Source organism: Periplaneta americana, chromosome 16, assembly GCF_040183065.1.
Source record: "Periplaneta americana isolate PAMFEO1 chromosome 16, P.americana_PAMFEO1_priV1, whole genome shotgun sequence".
In the NCBI taxonomy this organism is placed as follows: Eukaryota; Metazoa; Arthropoda; class Insecta; order Blattodea; family Blattidae; genus Periplaneta; species Periplaneta americana.
In genome coordinates this window covers 127,507,787-127,531,460 of record NC_091132.1, presented here as the reverse complement: position 1 = coordinate 127,531,460, position 23,674 = coordinate 127,507,787, and the positions used below count along the sequence as shown (strand labels likewise).

Genomic DNA, 23,674 nt, shown 5'->3' with positions numbered 1-23,674 from the left:
TTGTGTAGCAGATTTAAAAATAGATATTCACTACAATTTCCTGTAGGCTATAGAATTACTTTAGTGTAATGGAAAGTAGAACATATTGTCCCTTACGTAAATTCTTTTAATTCTTAAATGTACCATTAAGCAGATGATATTTTTTACATTACTGATACAAAAGTTTACAAACTTTTACAGGTTAACTGTTGATTTTCTATAGTAAATTGAAATCAAATGCAATCTTCTTATGATCGGCTTGTTCATGATACTGTTTTGAAAAATTAAATGATGTAGAACTCATCTGTAACTTTTTCTGGTATATTCTTAGTTGCTGTAAACACAAAGCAGAGTTTAGATAATTAGAGGTAACAATACAATTTTTGTGAAACATTTTATTTTATTTCTCTTAAAATATCTCATGAGTTGACACTTGTTTGTTTTGCAGTAATAATAATAATAATAATAATAATAATAATAATAATAATAATAATAATAATAATACTCTTAATAAAAATGTCGCTATATTGTATTACATGAAACGCTTTTTAAGTCGTACTCAGCAATTTCATTAGTGTACAAAATAAGGAACACATTCCTCTCCCATATAAATTACCATAATTTTGTCACTTACTTCTAAGGATTGTCTAGAATCAGATTTCTACAACAATGCAATACATTTACTGGGAAAGAAATAAAGAGAAAAAACGTGTCATTATATGGCACTTATATTTTAATTTGTTAATTTAATGTTAAAAAACTACCATTATTATTATGATCTATATCTCAATATAATTGCAGGTTAAAACCTGTTGCTTAGAAAAGCATAGTATAAAATTGATGTATTTCAATTTTGAAGAAGTGTAAAATTCTGCGTTGTCCACATATTCTGAAGTACAAATTAAAATAAAAATATGTCTTAAATCGGAACATAACAAACATAATATGTTTATTGCATACGTCTTTATGCATTATGGAATATCTGTTATAAATAATGCTTCAATAAGAAGTACAGGTAATGAATTATACGTGGTTGTGAAGCTTGGACTTTAACTTTGAGTGAGTAACAGAGACTAAGGGTGTTTGATAATAAAGTGCTTGGAAAATATTTGAGGCTAAGAGGGATTAAATTACAGGAGAATGGAGAAAGTTACACAACGCAGAACTACTGTTCTCCAACCAGGAGATAAACCGTGAAAGGAATGTGCTTACTATTGCAACATGTATTGGAGCGAAGTAGATATATAATATTATCGTTATAACGTCTGTTTAAAAACAATGCGCTCTCCTGCATTTCTTATTTCCTGCTTGGAGAGATTAAAAGACCAGGAGATTAACAGTGATCTAATTTTGTAACTAGGGGAGTATAAACATGTGTGTATCAATGTTATTGTTTGTGCTGTGACAGCGAGCCAATAGAGATACGAGTACCCACGTGTGTCGCCTTATGACATATTATGACATCAACATTCATTCACAGCATTACTCCCTTTCGTCTCATCCGGCAGAGACTTTCTCGTGGTTGGAGCACAGTACACGCATTGTATTCTTCACTTGACATAATTTGAAATATAGAATCCGGAAGTTTGAGATGGGCAGGGCATGTAGCAGGTATGGGCAAATCCAGAAATGCATATGGAGTGTTAGTTGGGAGGCCGGAGGAAAAAGCTCTTTGGAAAGACCGAGACGTAGAGGAGTGTGATGGTAGAGATTGAATTAATCTTTCTCAGAATAGGGACCGATGGCGAGCTTATGTGAGAACGGAAATGAACCTCCGGGTCCTCTAAAAGCCATTTGTAAGTAAATAATTAATGGATAATGCACAAAGTTATTTTATTTCTATGAAAGATGTTCATTATATGTGTAGTAGAATAAAAAAAAAATTATTTGAAATTATGTGAAAAAAAAAAAACACATGAAAACGAATTCAGTTAATAAAGATTAATAAAAGGAAACAAAAATAATTGGTCGGATGAATAGGTCTAACTGTATACCAAACAAACGTAACTTTTGAATTTTCGGCAAGTCTTCTTTGATTATAATGTTTAACATTATTTTGTGATAAATATTTCATAAGTACTGCAATTTTCTGTATACAAACTGGCAAAGACTGCAATTAATAATGATATTTATTCTACTCTTAAGAAAGGTGAATAAATCATACTGTATTACCAGGAGTAGATAATGTTTCTTTTGCAATGTTCCTTTGGACTTTCTTTCAAACGCTGGACAGGAGAATTTTAAATTTGTTTTGTCTATATCTTCAACAAAGATTATTTTTGAAGACCCAATAAATTTATAATATACAAAGACGGATAAAAAGTAGCTAGGAAGAATGACAGTGTTTATAATTATTAGTGAATTGTACAAAAAATACATTTCTCACTTGTCTTATCCTTTTACAGAATTACAAAATATTAACGGTAGCTTTTACCCATTACTTTAATTGACTTCGGTTCAATACCAGGATAAACTTCTTGCCCATCTTCAGTTTTGAAGATATTATAAGGAATTTCTGCCAGCAAATCTAGTCCAGCTTTACGAGCCGAGTTCTGACCACCAAGCGATGTGAAGAAGGTCATTGTAGCTTTAAGACCTACTGATTTACAGAGATTTTCCCTTGCCCTTAATATCTCAGCTCCAAGCCCCTGTCGTCTGAAATCCGGGTGAACAAAAAGTCCAAAAGCACCTAAGTATTCCTTCACATCATAATGCTCGAAGATGTTGACACAGTTGGCTGCATAACCAACTAAATCTCGAAGAATTGTCCTCAAGGCTGGTCCTTTGAACTGAAACATAAAATTCAAGCGAGAGTGTTATTGTGTACCTTAATCAATTTAGAAAAAACAATCATTTTTAAAACCATAAGCTAGTGGCCAGTTAAAACATTTCAGAAATAAATAATGAATTGTAATATACTTCATTCACTTCGATTATTTAATATGGACTTTACATTATTAATAAAAACATGAACACCTTGATCACGCAACTACAGAAAGAGGCAGCGAAAAGTAACCACACTTTATAGGAGACGTAGGAGAACAGTTTCCCGCAACCTATTGCTCGATTCACCGGTAAAGGCTGGTTCAAAATAAATCGGGAACGAGAGCCAGAGTGAAAACGAGAAGCAGAGAACGTGAATATGAAAATTTTTTATTCACAATAAACCGAGAACGTAGACGTCTATGCATATCGATATGCATGTTAATAACGACATGTGAAGTCGATATTGCGCATTCTGATGTTATTTGTGTATAATTGACCAATGGCGTTCTCTCATGAGTACAAGGCAGCCAACATAAACACAGGTTAACCAACTTCAAAACTTCAACGGTACTGTAAATATGCCCATGCATATTTATTATCACAACCTATTTTAAGTCTACCATAACGTAAAATAATTAGAGAATAAACATTTGTAATAGAACAAAAATGAACACAACAGCAGTTATTGAATTGAAGCATGAATATGTAGTGTGTAATACAACCAATACAGTAATAAATATTATTCACTTTCGATCGGTGTTCAAAGATGCAGCTATTGAAAGCCACGTATTCTTCTTCATTTTTCTCAATTTTATATGAGGCGCACCGCTTATCGTAAACGTGAGGATTTTCCTCAACACTCAATATTAGAATCTCATCAAATAAAACTTGCTCCATGATGCACAGCACAGAACAAAATAATGCATAGGTTATGTCACGTTCTTCTTGCTACAAAATATATGACAAAATAGCTTTTAGATGGCAATAGAATGAATCTAGTGGGCTGTGATCGGGAACGTGAACGCCAAAGTTGAAACTTGGCCAACTCTCCGTTCCCGATCCCGGGCTCCGGCAAGCTTTTCGTTAATTGTGAATGCTCACATTTAAATGTACACATTTTAACAATTTTATCGTTTTCGTTCCGATTCTCGTTTCCGGTTTATTGTGAACCAGCCTTAAGTTGTAGCAGCACGGACGGGCGTTCAGTTTCATTACGGTAGGCCCAAAATTCCCAAATGGTGGAGATGGAGAGCGCGGACACCAGAAAGCAGGGTTGCCATACGTACGACTATTTTGATTAATTGTACGAGGTACGACCGAACTCTATGTCGTACGCAATTTTGTATGACAATCTTTCTAAAGGGACAAAATTATTTTGTAGCTTATAATGTTGGTCTATATTAAAATAAAATTGACAGTTAATTCTTCACTTTTCTAGACAACTTTTCTTCATTCAGTATATCATTGACTGATAAGAAAAAAAAAATGCTTTAAAGGGATAAAAGATGCTTTGAAAATCAATATGGTGACTATATTTGCCGTGCAAATCTAATTCATCATCTTGAGCTCCAGGCTTCATGTATGGTGCTGTTATATCAAAGTAACACGAGTTCAGAGATCTGGTAATTTCCTTGTATGTTCAACAATAGAAGTATTTTAACAATGAAATACGAATAGTACCGCAGTAGGATTAAGAAGTCTAAACGCGCGTACAATAAATTATTTAGAGACACTTTAGCGGTGTCAGGTTTGAGTCGAATGCAAGCGGATTAATTTGATGTAATCATCTGCTCCGCATTGATTGATATTAAATATACAGGGTGATTCACGAGGAAAAGTAAAAAAAAAAATAGGATACGATATCTTAGGCCATTTTGAGTGAAAAAGTTCATATGAACATAGGTCCGTTTTCGAACGATGGAGGAGCTAGATGCATTTTTTTGGTAAAACGTTTCACCCCAATGTGAATCAGACGTTACCATATGCTGCTGACGTGAGACGAGGCATGAGACAAGGTCAAGGTCGCAATGAATGACATAACATTGGAATATGCATTGTGAACGATGTAGATAAGAGGAAGAAACCGGGTGGTGGGGCATTACAAATGTCCATTCGCCTGCCCTTGTTTGATGTAATGACACAGAACTCGCAGATAACACAAATAGCCTACACTATCATCAATTCATAGCAGTCCAGTCAGCTACCTACAGTACAGTAGTTATACAGGTACAGTTATCGGAAGTGTTAAGTTGTGTTTTTCAAGATGCCTTATAAATTTTCGACTACAGAATACGCCGATATTGTGTGTGTTTATGGTTTGTGCGATGGAAGTTCCTTGCATGCCGTCGCTGAATATGAACGACGCTTTCTTAACAGAAGGGTACCATATCGAAGAGTCTTACTGTCTATGGGATTGGATGAAAGACTTGGTATAGCAAAGGAAGGAAGAAACGAGAGCGACGCTAATCGACCGTATTTTGGATGCGGCATAGAGAACAGTTATGTGCAAATCTCCCGCGCGATGAGCGCGATTCACGCCCGAGTGCAACAGTGCATTGAAGCAGATGGAGGTACTTTTGAAAATGTGCGAAAACATCGACCCCGACGTCTAGAATATTAGGTATGTATGTATACGTGAATATAAACTTTAAATTTGTCCGTTATGTCTCTAAATGCGAGTTAGTAAAATGGAATCTTAGAAGTTTTTGTGAAATCAAAGAGCCGTATCTCCGTAACCGTTCGAAAACGGATCTACATTCATATGAACTTTTGATTCAGAATGACTTCAGAATTCACATACTAAATTGTTTATCTTTCCTCGTGAATCACCCTGTATATCGTCGCGCAGGCCAAAGGTAAAGTTTCTTCTGGCTTTCAATATAATAATGTTGTTTTCGACCGAGCTTCATGGTGCTTCCTTACACAGGGATGACGGTCTCGATGAAGAAGGTAATTTGAATGCTAAATATCGTTGTGGATATCAACTATAATTTAGTTATATACGTGATTGGATGAAGAAATGGCTGCTGATTTGTTTGACTGCTGAAAGTCATTGTGGATGTGAGGTGTGGCATTATTTCAGGAATACACGCCAGCTAACCGTTGGATAAAAACAAGGGATGGTCTCTCTGTATCCGAGTGGAAGGAGGCAATTAAAATGATAGGACAAGTGTCAAACGTGCGTGCCATGCCAGGTCGGTCTCAGGATGGCTCCCAGTGCAGATATTGCACTGAGATAGAAACCTTACCCCACATTCTGGGGCTCTGCCAACATGGAACTCTCATCCGGAATACTAGACACCATGCAATACGAGAACTTATTGCTAAAAGTCTTCCTTCCTTCTACGAGGTTCACCAAGAAGTCCACTGCCTTGCAAAAGGTGGAAGTTCTCGCCGAGTTGACATCATTGCCATTGATAGAAGAAATGACAAAACAATTATCATCGATCCCACCGTGCGGTTTGAAACTATAGTTAAACAATCTGTAGCAGTACATGAAAAAAAGAAGACCATCTATGACCCTACAATTCAATACTTTAGGGATTATTATCATATACAAGGACAGATTGAAGTATTTGGCCTATTTTTCGGAGCAAAGGGGACAGTTCCAAAATACTCAGTTGAATGTTTTAAGTCTTTTGGAATTCATTTAAAAATTTTGAAAATTATTGCTATAGACGTAATGAAATATTCTGTTCAGATTTTACTAATCACCTGTACACCTAACTTTCTTTACATTCTATCTGATTACTAATAATTATTAAATAACAATACTTTCCCAAGGGTAGCTTCCATTTGAAAATAAAAATCGTAAATAGTGATAACACAAAAGTTTATTTTTATTTTATTTTTTAGTATGCTGTGTCTTATATATACTAATATTCCTTAATGGAACTAAAATATTATAGTAGAATTTTATATACATAATTTATTTATAGACCTATTAACCATCTTTTTGGACGTTATATGAAATATATTTTTGCGCACCGTCTATAAAAATAGTAAAATGATGAATGTCCGACAATTTTATGCTGAAGTACGACATTTTCATAAGTTGGTAAGACGATTGCGTTTCCTTTATCTGGTAACCCTGGCAGGAAGCGTCCTGAGCGTTTAGTTGACGAGTGGAGTTAAGCGTATGTTATTACGCAGTGTCGCATTACTACACTCGAGTCGTTTATAGATGCAAACCCCGACATTTCCACTTTGCAGGGGAAATGAGATTTTCACGCAAAAAATTTCTCCACTTTAAAATCTAATTGTTCACAAATAATTTATAAGCAAATAGCGACAATTCCTATTGATTTGAACACTGCGAATGCAGAGTTTAGATTCAAACGCCTACATTTCCTCGGAACTGTGAGATACAATTCCCGATATTTCCGATCCGAATTAAGTCACATGATTCCCTCCTTTGCTACCTCTTATCATCTAAACTTCGTTGCGAGCCAATTCGATATTGTGACTGTGTTACTTAAAATATTATAAAGTAATAAAGTGTAAATATTTCTTATGTAGCCCCTAATAGGCAAATCGAAGACAAACGATTATTAGACCTCGAGTATAAAGACATATTCCAGCAATTTAGTGCAATAACATAACGTGGTACAGACACAGCAGTATGACTGGGAAATAATATGCTAACCTTATGAAAATTGCTGGACAGTGGCATTTCAAATTCAACGAGGATAAGAGGATGATCCTGACTCGTGAAAATTGGATTCTACAGATCTGGTCAATGATTTGTAAATTCTGTTTTCAGAAAAAAGTAATAGCACTGACAAGGTCAAACTTGAAATTTTGTCCTTACGTGTGTCAGTTAAAAAAGGAACGTGTTCGGATATAGATTCATTATTAAAGCGTCATTTCAGAAATAAATGGAAGGAACCTTCAGTTCTACAGGCGAGTGGTTGATAATGCAGCACACAGTAAGTCATTACTAGTGCAAGAAAAATGCCTCTGAAGCAGAAAATGAAGCGGAGTTATTGAGGATTTGAACTGCGTGAAGTGGCAGTTCTAAGTATCTATTTTTTTCTGAATAAAAATGTTTATAATACCGTACATAAAATATAAACTAACTGTGGATACCGTTTTAGATGGGCAGGGCATTTAGCACGTTATTTGCCGCTCAGTTATTTGCTTAATTACAGTGCGTTTGATTTATTATCATACGAGCTACGCCATGGTATGTCTAACGGTGTGGCAAATACAGGGAGATCATTTTATTTTTACTAACATTTTTAATATTAACTTGCCTATACCTCTGGATCAATGCCGTTTGCTACCTCCTTCCACGAGTGGAGCTCGATGATACTGGCGTAATATACAAACAAATAACTTTACTAGGTATAGGAGGGAAGAAAAGTAGTTCATCCATTTATGTAAACTAGGAAATATTGCGCTTTTGAGTTTGATCATTTTCATTAGGTTTTTGTTCAATCAAAATACAGTACAGTATTAAAAATGAGTGTTTTTAATAACGAACTGAGCTGTCCATGTGGACGTATTCATTATGCAGTGTATATTATACTGTCTACAGCACATTAGCGTACAATATAGAGAATGAAGTTAAATTGAAAAATAATCATAATATGGATATTTAAACACATTTTTGAAAATGGTGGGCGTTAATTTCGATAACGGCTTCAGTTCTTTTGTGCATATTATCGCACTATAGACTATTGTACCTAATCCCAATTACCAGTTTCGTTCTTCGTACTAGTAACTCATGTTGAAATAATTCTGTACCTATTCTATAAAAGAGTAGGCCTACCTTACGTACTGTAAATTCAATCTTCATTTCTGCCCGATCCGAAAGGATAAAATTACTCAGACATACTATCTACTGTCCGTCCAAGTGGTTGTGTCATAGGGTCGTAGAAAGGGAGGAAATCACGTGACAGTTAATTACTTAACGAGGCCCTTTTATTTAAATTATTTTAAACAGTTGTATAATATTACGTACACGTCAAATTCCTAACAGAAATGAGCTAAGACATCCCAGCCACTAGCTGGCGAATAAAAGCTGGTGGGGGAAACCGGGATGCGACGTAGGCAAATGGTCGACAGTACCTGTGCGAAAATGATGCAATATTGAAAGGTCTTTCGTCACTGGAAAACGCGAACATATTTTTGGAACGTACTGTTTACTATGACCGTAAGGCTACTATGACTATATATGCGGTCTTGGATCTGTGTGAAGGACGGTTGAACTTCATTAGTAGAAGGGGTGGGAGTGTAGTACATTCAAAAACTCAGGTACAATAAAACTTGAAGTAAAAATAAAATGATGTCCCTGTAGATTCCTCGTCTGGTAGCTCGACAGCGAAAGAACAAAAATGACGAAAGATACTACCTACATAGACTTTATAGAGCCTTCACTTCCTAAGACGTAAGCAAAGAGGAGGAGTCACGCCGGGAATAACAGCGTCGCGCCTATTGTGGAAGCAGGGGCGTATTTTGCGGACTACCGGGGCTACCGGCGGTAGCCCAAGGAAATTACAAAAGAAAAAGTTTATAATATAACATAATGTAATAATTTTGTATTACCGTATTAGTTTTACCACAGTAATTAAAATTAAAGTAATTGTTAGATTTATATGCGCTCTCTGCTCTCGAAAAGAAACAAGTTGTCAAGGCGGCATCACTGGAGAAACCGCTGCCGCGAAGGGTAGCCTGTGACCGTTCAGCTCACGTCGCACAACTGCCCGTCCCCCACTCCCTCCTGTTTCCATCGTGCACTGTAGGAGGGTGAGTTGCCGCTCTCGTGATCGGTTTCTTGGAAGGCGCGAAGCAACAATATGCTTAGTACGCTAGCTCATTAATGTGATTGTGTTCTTGCAGTGCAGTGTTTTAAATCTGTGATTTGTTCGAGTGTCTAAGAGTTATATTAATTGTGAATTATTAAGTTTTTAATTTCCCAATTAAGTGATATTGTGAAAAATACGGCAGAACAAGTTTCTGAAGAGGTTTGTGTTGAAAATGACTGTGTAATAGAAGGTTTATTAAAAGTGACTTTTAACCGTCGTACATACAAGAAAGTTGAAATTGTGAAAATGGAAAGACCAACTCCTGAGTTAAATTTGTCCATGGACGTAAAAGAAAAACAGCGTGAGTACACACGCCATTTCACTTCAACATCATATGGTAAGTGGAATTGGTTGTGTGGTTGTTCTAAACTGTCTAAACTATTTTGCTGGGCATGTTTGTTATTTAGCCGCGAAACTAATGTGTGGTCAAAAGAGGGGTTTTCTAATATGAACTCCCTTCGAACGACAGTCCTAAAACACGACAAATCAAAATCTCATATTTATAGTAGCATGAACTTTGCAAACTTTGGGAAGACAAGAATTGATTTACAGCTAGATAAGCAAAAAGTTCTACACATCAACCAACACAATGCTCTTGTGAAAAAAAATCGGGAGCTTTTACTGCGTCTTATTAACGCAGTCTACTTTCTAGGAAAACAAGAATTGGCTTTTCGGGGTCATAATGAGAGTGTGAAATCAGACAATAGAGGAAATTATATCGAATATTTAAGTTCCTTAAGTGAATTTGACCATTTACTGGCCAATCATCTTGAGAGTTCAACAGTATTCCGTGGTACTTCTCCCGCAATTCAGAATGACTTAATATTTGCTATAAGTGGGGTTATGATAAAGAACATAAAATCTGAAATAGAAGAAGCACCTTTTGTGGCCATTGTTGTTGATGAAACAAGTGACTGCTCTAATCAGAGTCAATTGTCCACTGTTTTAGGATACGTCGACAGTACTGCCAATATTCAAGAACGGTTTATAGGATTCACAAATGTCAGTTCGGGCAAAACTGCTGCTGCTTTGTTTCAGCATGTGGAAGGTGTTATAGCAGAATACAATGTCGGCAATAAGTTAATTGCACAGACATACGATGGTGCTTCAGTTATGGCGGGAAATATTAATGGCTTAAAAACAAAAGTTCAAGAAAAGTATCCTCAAGCACTATTTGTCCATTGTTACAGCCATGTTCTCAATTTAGTTTTGCAACAAACTACTTTATCCATTCCAGAATGCCGCATTTTTTTTCAAAACACTGCCGGGTTTAGCTGCATTTTTCTCATCATCTCCTAAAAGATCAGAAACACTCAAGGAATTTATGAAAAAGAAACTCCCAAAAGTAGCACCAACTAAATGGAATTTTACATCTCGGCTTGTAAATACAGTAAAGGAATACAGAGAACAACTGACTGCTTTCTTTGAAAATATCATTTGTAATTACTCTGAAGAAAACTGGGATGATGATGTAATTTTGCAGGCTCAAGGATATTTGCATTTTTTCACACAGTTTCAGAATATATTTCTTCTTGAAGTCTATGCTAGAGTGTTCGCCCATACAGATGTGCTCTACAATATTCTTCAGACAAAAAGTCTAGACATAGCATACTGCTTGCAAGAGGTATCAAAGTTAAAACGTACTATATCCGAGTTCAGACGTAGTGGGTTTCCGTCCATATGGAGTAATATGGAAAATGAAAATTCTTCAGCCAATATAATGGAACCACCATTAAAGCGAAGAAAAGGAGATGATGAATTGAAATACAGGCAGCTGTACTACAGCATACTAGATCGTATGCACATGGAAATTACTGACAGATTTTCTGATTATGGAAAGCTTCAGTTCACACATCTAGATTCTCAAAAATTTTCTGCTTATAGAGAAAACTTCCCGAATGAGGCACTAAACAAATTATTTCAGTCCTATAACAGTCACTTTGATCAAGTACGTTTGAAAAATGAATTAAGTGTAATATATTCAGCAGAAGTCTTTGATTTTTCGAACAAACCTATCCATGAAATATTATCTGCCATATATGAAAACCAGCTGAACCAAGTTATGCTAATAGCATCAGAGGCAGCCATGTTAAAAAGCAGAGTTGTAATATTCCTGTGTTAGTTAATGCTAGGGCTTCTCCTTTTTTAGGTTAAACCTCCCACCAGTAAGGTGTTTGAAACAAGTTCAACTAAATTGTAAATGCTCTGATGTTTCTAGTAATGAACACAGTAACTTCACTATTTTTCATCAAAATATTAGGGGATTAAAACAAAAAACTGATGAATTGATCACTTCTTTAGCAACTCAAAAGCATAAACCTCAGATATTATGTATAACTGAACATCATACGAAGCAACAGGAAATACTACAACTGTCTTTACATGGATATGTATTAGGTTCTCATTTCTGTAGAGATGTCTTCCAAAAAGGGGGTGCCTGTATTTTTATCAGAGAGGATCTATTATTTAGTAAAATTGATATATCTGATTTTTGCCTTGAACAAGATATTGAAATCTGTGGAATACAAATTGGTTATGAGATATCAAATTTAATTATCTTATGTGTTTATAGGGCGCCAATGGGAGATTATAAGAAATTTACAACTAACTTAGATTCATTATTGAAAAGACTTTATAAACCACATACCGAATTTGTAATCTGTGGTGACATAAACATAGATTATCTATCAGAAAGCTCACGTAAAAGAAAATTAAACTCACTTCTTGAAACTTATAATCTTAGTCACACAGTAAGTTTTCCAACCAGAACACAAGCTGGAAGTAGTACTGCCATTGATAATATATTTATAGATAAAAGTAGATTGAATTCCTATTCAACAGTACCATTAGTCAATGGCCTGTCTGATCACGATGCACATATTCTAAGTGTTTTCAATATGAGTGAAAAATTCCAAAGTGTTAATCTAAAAATAAAAAAAAGGATTATAAATGCTGAATCTCTTCATCATTTAAATAGATGTCTACAAAATGAATCTTGGGAAAATGTATATAGTACCGATACCATTGATATTAATACTAAATTTAATGCATTTTTCACTACATTTACGAATTATTTCAATGAATGTTTTCCAGTCAAGGTGGTGAAAAAATGTAAAAGTAAAAACATGTGGATAACTCAGGGAATTAAAATATCATGTGCTAGAAAAAGGAATCTATATTTAATGAGTAGGAATAGTGATGATCCTCATGTTCTTAATTACTACAAGAATTACTGTAAAATTTTGACAAAAGTTATAAAAGATGCAAAGAAAATGTATCTGAATGAAAAAATACAAAATTCAGATAATAAGATTAAAACTATTTGGGATATTATTAAAAATGAAACTAATCAATATTCAAAGAGTGAAAATATTACTTGCATTAAAATTAATGATAGTAAAATAGATAACCCAAAATCAATTGCAAATCATTTTAACGACTTCTATATAAATATTATTCAGAACTTAAACATTCAAGATTGTGCAGAAGATGCTGCACTTGGTTACCTAACTGATGCATTTAACACTGAGTTTTTAGGTCTCAAATTTATTCCCACTACCGCAGCAGAAATCATGCATGTGATAAAACAACTAAAAACAAAATATTCCTCTGGATATGATGAAATTCCAAGTAAAGTTCTGAAAGCTTGTTCTGAAATATTATCCCATCCGTTAAGCTATCTATGCAATTTGTCAATGCAATGTGGTATTTTTCCAGAAAGACTCAAATATTCAATAGTAAAACCAATATACAAAAAGGGAGATAAATGTACTAGTGCTAATTACAGACCCATATCATTATTAACAACATTTTCAAAAGTGTTTGAGAAAGTTATGTATATTAGATTATATCATTACCTGGAGTCCAACAATATATTAGTTTTAGAACAGTTTGGATTTAGAAAACAAAAATCGACAGAGAATGCTGCTTTTAGTTTGGTGGATGAAATACTAAATTCATTAAATTCGAAACTACATGTAGGTGGGATTTTTTGTGACTTGGCTAAAGCATTTGATTGTGTAGACCATAGTATATTAGTAAAAAAATTGAAGTTTTATGGTATTAAAGATGAGATGTTGGGTTGGTTTACATCGTAATTATCAAATAGAAAACAAAAAGTAGAAATAAATGTACCAAATAGTCATAAAGTTACTTATTCAGAATTTAGAAATATTAAACATGGTGTTCCACAGGGGTCAATTTTAGGTCCATTGTTGTTTCTAGTTTATATTAATGATTTAGCGTTGACCATAAACAATTCATCCCATGTAATTTTATTTGCAGATGATACAAGTGTAATTATTTCAAGCAAACAATACGATCATTTTATAAACACTTCTAATACAGTGCTGAATCTAATGAATGAATGGTTCCATGCAAATAAACTAGCACTTAATGTTGATAAAACCAGTGCAGTCAAATTTAGTACACACAATAGTGCTCAGGTTTCCTACAGTATTCGATTAAATGGAACTCATCTCAAAAAATCTATAAGCACAAAGTTTCTTGGTTTAGAATTGGATAATCACTTGAACTGGAAAACGCATATAGAATGTATTACTCGTAAATTGAGCTCTGCCTGTTATGCATTAAGATCCTTATCTACTATTGGTGATATAAACTTACTTAAAATGTCATACTTTGCATATTTTCACTCTGTAATGAAATATGGATTAATATTCTGGGGTAACTCGTGTGAAGCTAAACACGTTTTTGTTTTACAAAAGAAAGCTATAAGAATAATGACCGGTGTGCATAAAAGGACCTCATGTAAAAATATTTTCCGAAACTTAGCAATCTTGACTTTACCTTGTGAATACATTCTTTCCCTAATGATGCTGTATATTAAGAACCAAGATAAATTCAGTACTAATCAAGACATTCATCATTTTAATACAAGACATAAATCAGATCTTCATCTACCCTCTGTTAGTCTAAGCTGTTTTAAAAAAGGAGTTCGCTATTCATGTATAACAGTCTTCAATGCACTGCCTAATTATCTTAAAGATTTGAAGAACAACGAGAAAAGGTTCAGAAAAGAATTAACCAAATTTCTACATACTCATACCTTCTACACAATTGATGAATTGTTTATGCTTGTGAATTGAATTATTCTACTTAAATGACATGTACAATTTTATATAGCTCAACTAAAATATGTTTTTATATTGACTTAATCTGTTTACTATGTATTGTATTTTTTGTTTAGCATAACTAATGAATTGTATGTACTGTAAATTGAATAGTATACTGTATAGGTCAACTGATGAATTGTTTAAGCTTATAAATTGAATTAATCTACTTCATATGAATTGTATAGCTTAACGAAAATAAGTTTGTAAATTGAACTAATTTAATTGTATATGTTTGTATAGTTTGGCTGATGAATTGTATATGTTCTTAAAATGATTACTAGTCTGTGTAGCTCTACTGATGAATTGTATATAGACCTACTGTAAATTGAATGGTAATATGTATAGCTCAACTGATGAATTGTTTATGATTATAAATTGAATTAATCTACTTGATATTAATTGCACAAATTTGTATAGCTTAATGAAAGTATGCTACTTTGTATTGTATATATTTGTATAGTTTTGGCCGATGAATTGTATATGCTTTAAATTGAATAGTAATCTATATAGCTCTACTGATAAATTGTTTGTGTTTGTAATTTGAAATAGTTTGCATGATATGTATTATCAATTTCTGTATATCACAACTGGTTGAATTGTTTATGCCTTAAATTTAATTAAATTGTTTTGTATTATAATATAGCTCAACTTATGAATGATCGTTTGCGTTTGTAAATTTAATAATCTGATTGGCTATGTATTGTATACTTTTAGTAGAGCCATCGATGTAGCTCAGTCGGCAGACTCGCTGGGCTGCTGATCCGGAGCTGCGTTCGGGCTTGGGTTGGATCCCCCTTTGGACTTTGGTTTCTTCCGAGGTTTTCCACAGCCGTGGGACTGAAGCCGGATGGTCTATGACGAGTCCTTGGCATCAACACCTTTGATTTGATTACCCCCTTTGATTTGATTACCTGGTTGGGTTTTTCCGAGGTTTCCCCCACCGAAAAGGCAAATGCCGGGTAATATTTTGGCGAATCCTCGGACCTCATTTCATCTCACTACATCTCGCCAAAATGTCAAAAAAAATTGTACAACATTGTAAAAATTGTAGAAAATTACTAAATTGTAAAACTATAAAAATTTGTAAAAATTGTAATTGTAATATTGTAAAATGTTGACATGTTCCACATCTTAAAGCTTCATTGCTCATGTAAGATCTATGGAATAAAATAAATGAATGAAATGAATGAATGAATGAACGAATGAATGAATGAATGAATGAATGAATGAATGAATGAATGAATTCCTGAAGTCCTTAAATTGGCAACATTAATTGTGACAATACCAGCTACGTCAGCATCGGTAGAAAGAACATTTTCTGCGTTGAAGAGAATAAAATCCTACTGTAGATCAACTCATACACAAGAACGTTTATCCGGCTTGGCACTAATATCCATTAAAAAGTCATTTCTACAGAAACTTTGCAAGTGGGCCAACTGTAATTTCAAGGACGAAGTCATCAACGTATTTTCGTCCCAATCAAGACGTCTGGAATTCACATAAATATGTAAGGAATTTTATTATAGGGATTTTAAAATATATTTTGTGTAATAATAGGGTCAGTGGTAGCCCAGACCCTTAAACCAGTATACGCCACTGAGTGGAAGATAATTTAATTCAGTAACGCGGCATTAGTTTACTTTCACTTATATAGTATATCATTGTGTTGTAATTTCATTTGGTGCAGTCACAGAATAACGAGAGGGGACTCTTGGGCGTGTGTTCGAATCCCGCTATGGCTGATTACCTTACTGGATTTCTTTTCAACAATATAGTGACATTGTTAATAAAACGTTAAGTAAATTTTAAAATGTAAAATATAATCAAATGTTGACTAGATACTCCTCACAGATAAATTCAACTTCTTTCAAATCTCAGAGAAGAACAATGAGACTGGAAAAGAGCATTAGGCCCTAAATCGAGATTGATACTAATGATATAATGGAAATCATCTTATTATTTAATCAAAAAGCATCATTGATGAAAATTTTAAGGGGGGGAGGATGGTATTTTTTTGGTGAAAAATGAGTGAATTTAAAAAAATATATATTCTTCAAAATACTCTGTGGTATGTGTGGAATAAATAGTATAACATTTTGTAGCTCTTTGTGCCCATATCGGATGTTGAGTCGCCATTTTTAAACTTCCTGCGTTATGGATTTTTAAATCACACGCCCGCTTTTATCGGTTTCCAGTAACTTCATTTTTTTTGCTACGTTGCCAGACAAAAATGGATATAATTTCTGAACTATTACAGATACATGCATGAAATTTAGAACACACATTCTTTAGACTACTAGGAAACTTTTCTCTGTAACAGAATTTCATTAATTGATTTCATTTTAAAAATAAGTCTGTTTGTTTGCAAGAAAGGAAATCAGAAAATTGTTATTAAATTTTGGTAATTTCCTAGAAGACGGGCAAAATCCAACATGGCTGACGAAAACTACCAAAACGTTCTACCAACTATGAAGTTCAAATGTCACCAAACATTACAAAATCAAAGATGGAAAATTAAACATATATTAATATTTTTAAGAAAGAAAAAGCCTTTCAAAAAATGAAAAAATGTTTAATTTTTCATCTTTGATTTTTATGGTGTTTGGTGGCATTTGAACTTCATAGTTGGTAGTACTTTTCTGGCAGTTTTCGCCCGCACTTTACCCCCACAAATCACTAAAACACAAAACAAAACAATATTTTATCACCTAATCAAACAAAATTCAATCCTCATTGACGTCTTCAAAGACAACCACTTCACTTGCATTATGACACAGGCTTCAAGGCAATCTGAACTTAAAGCATGCAGCCAACAAAGAACTAAACCACCACTTTGTCGTACAGTTAAGTTCACATAACTAAACCCTGTATTTACACAAAATGAAATTCTCTTTGAACTCTTATTACACCTTAACTTGTATGGAGAATTCAATGAACAATTCCTTGGAATCACAGGAACAGTTTTCTCGTCAACAATCGTTACAATTTTTATTCACCAGCGAAAGAACTGAACCAAAATGACATAAAATGTAATACTCTGTTCTATGTTCACACATCTTTCACAAATATCATAAAATGACAAACTTTCAATAGGTTTACCCATCAGACACAATTTAACACCACTCACGTCAAACAACCAAGAACAACTTACTGACGTCATTATCCATTCAAAATTAACGAAAATTCTAGAACACATGATGACAACTATAACCATTGAAATCGAAGGAAAATCATAAAATGACAAACTTCCAATAGCTTTAGCCAGCAAAACAGCATAACACCACTCACTTCAAACAACCAAGAACAATTAACAACGTCATTACCCATTCAAAATTAACGAAAATTCTAGAACAAATGACAACTATAACCAATCAAATTGAAACATCATCAATGCGACACCTCGTATAAAAACCTAGAACTAACATATAAAAGTCACTAAAAATCACTAACATTTAACTCTAAAGTAAAAAAGTTGGTAATACTTAGTACATCCAACCAGGTGCCCGTCTTCTATGAAGTTACCTAAATTTTAATTGTTTATTTTACAAACGTAGGGACTAATATCAAAATTCTGTTACAGACAATTTGTAGAACATGCTGGAAATACATTGCAAAAAACTGTTTGAATCTATCTTTAAAAACAGTTTAGGTGTATCGGTTTTAGTACAATCCTGCATTGGGTATACTTTTTTCAAATTAGGGCCCCCAAATAATTTTTTTCATAATAATTTTATTTGATTGAGTTGCCACAGTTCTGAGCTCTCTACATACAAAAAATTAATATTTTACACCGAATAGGAAGAAAGTAAAAAAAAAAAAATACCATCCTCTCCCCTTAAGTAAAATAATAATAATAATAATAATAATAATAATAATAATAATAATAATAATGTACTTACATCGTCAATACAAAATTTATCTTGCTTACGACAGATGACCAACATATTAACACCAGCAATTCGAGGTTTAGATGAACCATCGTCAAGTAGCGCCACTAAAGAAACTTTATCTCGCCACATTCTCCTGTAGAATTCTCCAAGTTCATTTAATGAAACTGGATCTTCTGTAATTCTGACGTTTCCTAATATAGATTCATCTTTACAAAAGATGACACACATTAATTCTATAACATCTTCTAAAAGATCTTCCGTTAAGTCTTGAATAACAAATTTAGGCTTCTTGCCGTCAGCCATCTCCGATGTTCCTTCATATTTCCGCCACACCGTGGGGAAAGGAACGGAGCTAGGCCTGCTCCAAGTGCTTACTTCTCCCGACATGTTCTGACTCGTGAAGGACGCTTACTGAACCCTAGGACTCGCAACATGCTAGTTTAGTTGTTAAAGATGCACAAGTCCGAGACACGTGACGCGAATGCAAACCGCAAAACCTGTGCAAAGGCAAGGTCACTCACATGGCCAGCTGTGCCTCGGTCAAGTGGCTGCTGCTTGTACAATTAATTCTTGGAGTTACAACATCGACAGTGGTGTGACTTAAATTACACATGTTAATATTTTACATACAGTATGACACAAATATATTTTGCATTTTATTCCTACTGTTTCGAATTTTAAACTGAGAGTAAGAATTGTAATCATTGTGTCTAATATTTTATGTAGAACCAATAGGAACAATTCCTTAAGGTTGTATGTATGTATGTATGTATGTATGTATGTATGTATGTATGTTTTTTATTTAACGACACTCGCAACTGCAGAGGTTATATCAGCGTCGCCAGATGCGCCGGAATTTTGTCCCGCAGGAGTTCTTTTACATGCCAGTAAATCTACTGACATGAGCCTGTCGCATTTATGCACAATTAAATGCCATCAACCTGGCCCGGGATCGAACCGGCAACCTTGGGCATAGAAGCCCAGTGCTATACAAACTCGCCAACCAGGTCGACTGTATGTATGTATGTATGTATGTATGTATGTATTTATGTATGTATGTATGTTTGTGTGTATGTATATATGTATGTATGTATGTATGTATTTATTTATGTATTTATTTATTTATTTATTTATTTATTTATTTATTTATTTACTAGCCGTACCCATGCGCTCCGCTGCACCCGTTAGAAATAAATATAAAGTAATTACATAATTAAAATAGGACATTTGATCCAGGGAACATTCGTGTTTGATAGAAGGATAAATCATTTAATATGTTACTTAATTTAAATTGCATCCAAATAATTAAAATGCGATCATTTTGGTCCAGAGACACTCAATTGGTGCAATTACAATTCCTTTAACATGTTTCTCAATTTTTATTACATGCAACCATAGTTTAATGAAGATTGACATCATTTAGATTTAATGTGTATATTTTATTTTACTTGTTATAGGTTTCCATTGAATTATATTAATAACTTAATTTTAACTCTTGTTTTCTACGTATTCAGTAAATGGCGCTTGGCCTACTATGGTTCTGAACCCTTCAAATAACTTAAATTACATATTATATTATATTATATTATATTATATTATATTATATTATATTATATTATATTATATTATATCAGAAGTTACTGTAATAACATCATAGCATTATGTCCATCTAGAGAAACTACACTTTCCAATGGTGAAATAATAATTAATTATACAAATCGGTTAATTTAGCTTCCGATATTACTTCATACAAACACAGAAACATTCTCTGTAGGCTATCTTTGATAGCTTTCGATTGTTGCTGTCCAAGACCCGTTATAGACGAAGTCATTTGTTTTTTAATTCATTACATGGCCTTAGATGGCAGTAATTTTAATTTTAAAACTCATTTATCTCATTAAATATCAGTCCTATCAAAATTTTGCATGGAATAAAACTTATCGCAAATGATTTGTGAAGAAACTTTTGTTATGTAACATGTTTCACAAAAATCAATAATAAGCGAGATATTTCGATTTATTTAATTCAGGCCCCCTTATAATCCCCCCCCCCTTTTAAATAATGTATTTTGAATGCCATACAGCCTAAAATCTAAGCTACAACGAACTTAATTTATATTCCAATTTTCATCGAAATCCGTTCAGCCATTATCGGTGAAAAGGTAACAAACATACAGACAGACAGACAGACAGACAGACGGACAAACAAAAATTTCAATAAAGCGATTTTCGGTTTCAGGGTAGTTAATTATATATGTTAGGACCAATTATTTTTGGAAAATCGAAAATTACCAGAAAAATGTCGGCTACAGATTTATTATCAGTATAGATTAACACTACAATTGGGTATACACCCCGTGGCAGTGATATATAATGTGTGTAGTATAATATACAATAATACCATTACAATAATACAATAATTAAAGCAGTAAAAAGTAAACGTAAATTTACTTGTAACTATAAATAAATAAATGCAATAAACCTAGGACTATAAATAAAAACTATTCTATAATAACCCCTACAATAAGCAAATGTTAACCTAACTCATAAGTACTTCTATTTCACCCAACTATTACCAATTTAAGTAATTACATTTCACACATTATACAATGACCTGAAATCAAAAAAGTCCTCTGAATATGGAACAAATTAAGGGCCTTTGTTGTTTACTTCCAACAAATCACTCCTCCGTCTTTTAACCACTTCCCTGATTAACCCGAGTTAACTCCGGTTGCTAACTTGTGTCAACATTTATTAACCCGAGTTAACTCGTTTGAGTCCCATTTTCGCTGCTAAGGATTATATCCCGAATATATACGTTTCCATTCTTTCATTAACCTTTTCCTCACTAGATGGCTACAGAAGTTAGTGATATTGCTATATCTGTTGGTGTTTTTTGTACTTCTTCCTTGCGAGTGGAATTCTATGCTCATATAGCATTCACACACAGTAGTGAGTAGATCCTAGTTATTTTGGGCGGTTTCTGTTTGTGTTTAGTGTTTTTGTGCTGTTTTGTGTAAAGATGGATCAAGTTAGTGATTCCGAAACTTTTAATCAGAAATATATTTCTGTAGAAGATTAGGAAATGAAATATCGGTATCAGAAGACGAAGTTCTAGACCAACAAACAAATTCAGATCAGTTGATGTCGCGTCTTTTCGACAGTGGTTTGAATAGAAGACATCTGGCACCATTTCTTCTGCACCTCCGAGGTCCCCATTCCCTGAAATTTTAACATTGTTTCTGATAACGATAATTCTCAATTTTTTTAAATTATTCTTTCATAATGACCTCATCAACATTATATTCGAGGAGACGATTCGGCATGCTAATAAGTGGTCACAGAATGCTGAAAATAATTCGTGGCGGCCTACTACAGACTCAAAATACAACCCGCTTCGGCTTACAGGTAGACATTCTCCAGACGTTATTCCAAGAACTCTGAAGAAGAACAACCAACCAGACAGTGTTTCATGTGTAGTATTGCGAGAGACTCAAAATACAATGAAATTCGACACAAGAGCAGATACTACTGTCCGGAATGCAATGTGCCACTGTGCGTAATACCCTGCTTTCGAGTCTATCACACGACAAGCAACATTTAACGCCTTGATAACAGCACTGGTATTGTACCTCATAAATTAATCCATAATAAAAGATAAGTTGGTAAATAGTTCAGGAGAAAATCGAAGTGGGACAACTAGAGAGCTGGAATCAAGGTGCACGAGATAACTCGAGATGATAATTCAGGTATAAATGTATGTGTATTTCATAGTGATTTTTTAGGTATGTAAGAAATTTATGATGTACTGTGATTCTGCAATATTAAATGACCTCTTTACGAAAATAAAATAATATGACACTTTTTTCCACAAACTGGTAAAATATATAGTAAGGGAAGAGGTTAAGTAATCAAACATAACTCTCGGTAAGTGCGTATGGCGCGACACGTGTTGACGGACCATGCGCACAGATATGATTCAGAGGTCATAATTCGCAGTGTTGCAGGGTGTTGCAGATGAAACCTTCAGTGACAAACTTATAAATGCCTACCAATATACATTATGTAAGTTTCACGGTGTACACTGGTGCGCATTTTTTTAAAGCTCTAAAACAATTTTGTTTTTTGCCCAAAACACGAGCAATAGAAACTTGATTTATTATCAGTACTTAGAAACAAAAAATACTGAAAACTGTAATTGTTCCCAATACATAAGGTCATAACACATCCACAAAATATATACTTAGCATTTTACTTTGCATAATTGGATGTTTTAAAGTAGAAGGGTGCAAAGTGCCAAAATGAAACATTGGAGATAAGATAAAAAAATGTAGCTATAAGAATAATTGTACACATATTTGTGTCATGTTTTCTTTACTGATAGAAAACAGCAATAGTACAGTGTTTACTCATTAATAATAGTGGTATGTAAATACATTATTTCTCCATATTTAATTATATAACACAGATTGTGAAAAGGGTTAAGTAATGGGTACAGTTGCAGTAGAATGGTGCAAAGTCCAATACCTATTTTTTCCTATTATGGAGCAATTTTTACTCACAGATCTGCCTGTAGAACTGCCCATGCTCCTCATTTGGAAGATAGGGAGTCATTGCTAGTAGATCCCCCTTCTTTTCTTCAGTAATTTCCCTATTTTATGCTTCAACTTGAAACAATGCTGACTGCACATCTTTCATGTTTCTTTTTTCTTTTTTAAGCACTTTAATGGTATGTATTGCTTCATTATCATGGGAGTATTTCACAGAAACACTACCTGCTTTACTCACATCATACTGAATGCAATATGCCTTAGAAATATTCAAGTTCTTGATGGAAATTTGTTGATCAGCAACATCTTGCATATTAAGGAAATATGACTCTAGCATTGTAACGGTTTGAAATGGTTTTACAACTTTAGAGTCTTGTACGATTTTAAGCAGGTCACTAGGAATGAAGGCTTTTGTCACTTTCTGTCGTTTTTCAATCAAAGCGAAATCAGAATCGCATTGCAAGAAAGTGTGGCCGCTGAGAAGGAAACGTTGATCTATGTGCTCAAATGAATCAATGGCAACTAAAAAGAGACACATGAAAACCA

The 23,674-nt window shown here is 33.9% G+C and overlaps 1 protein-coding gene across 1 annotated transcript; it reads right to left on the bottom strand.

Annotated features, from left to right (window-relative positions):
• Positions 1–2,190: 2,190 nt before the first annotated feature.
• On the bottom strand, positions 2,191–19,006 carry LOC138691217 (uncharacterized). Its single transcript, XM_069813015.1, has 2 exons — positions 18,589–19,006; positions 2,191–2,768 (listed from the first exon to the last, which is right to left on the bottom strand). The coding sequence occupies exons 1-2, from the start codon at positions 18,964–18,966 to the stop codon at positions 2,397–2,399; spliced, it is 750 nt and encodes a 249-aa protein (XP_069669116.1). The 5' UTR covers positions 18,967–19,006; the 3' UTR covers positions 2,191–2,396.
• Between the last annotated feature and the right edge of the window lie 4,668 nt (positions 19,007–23,674).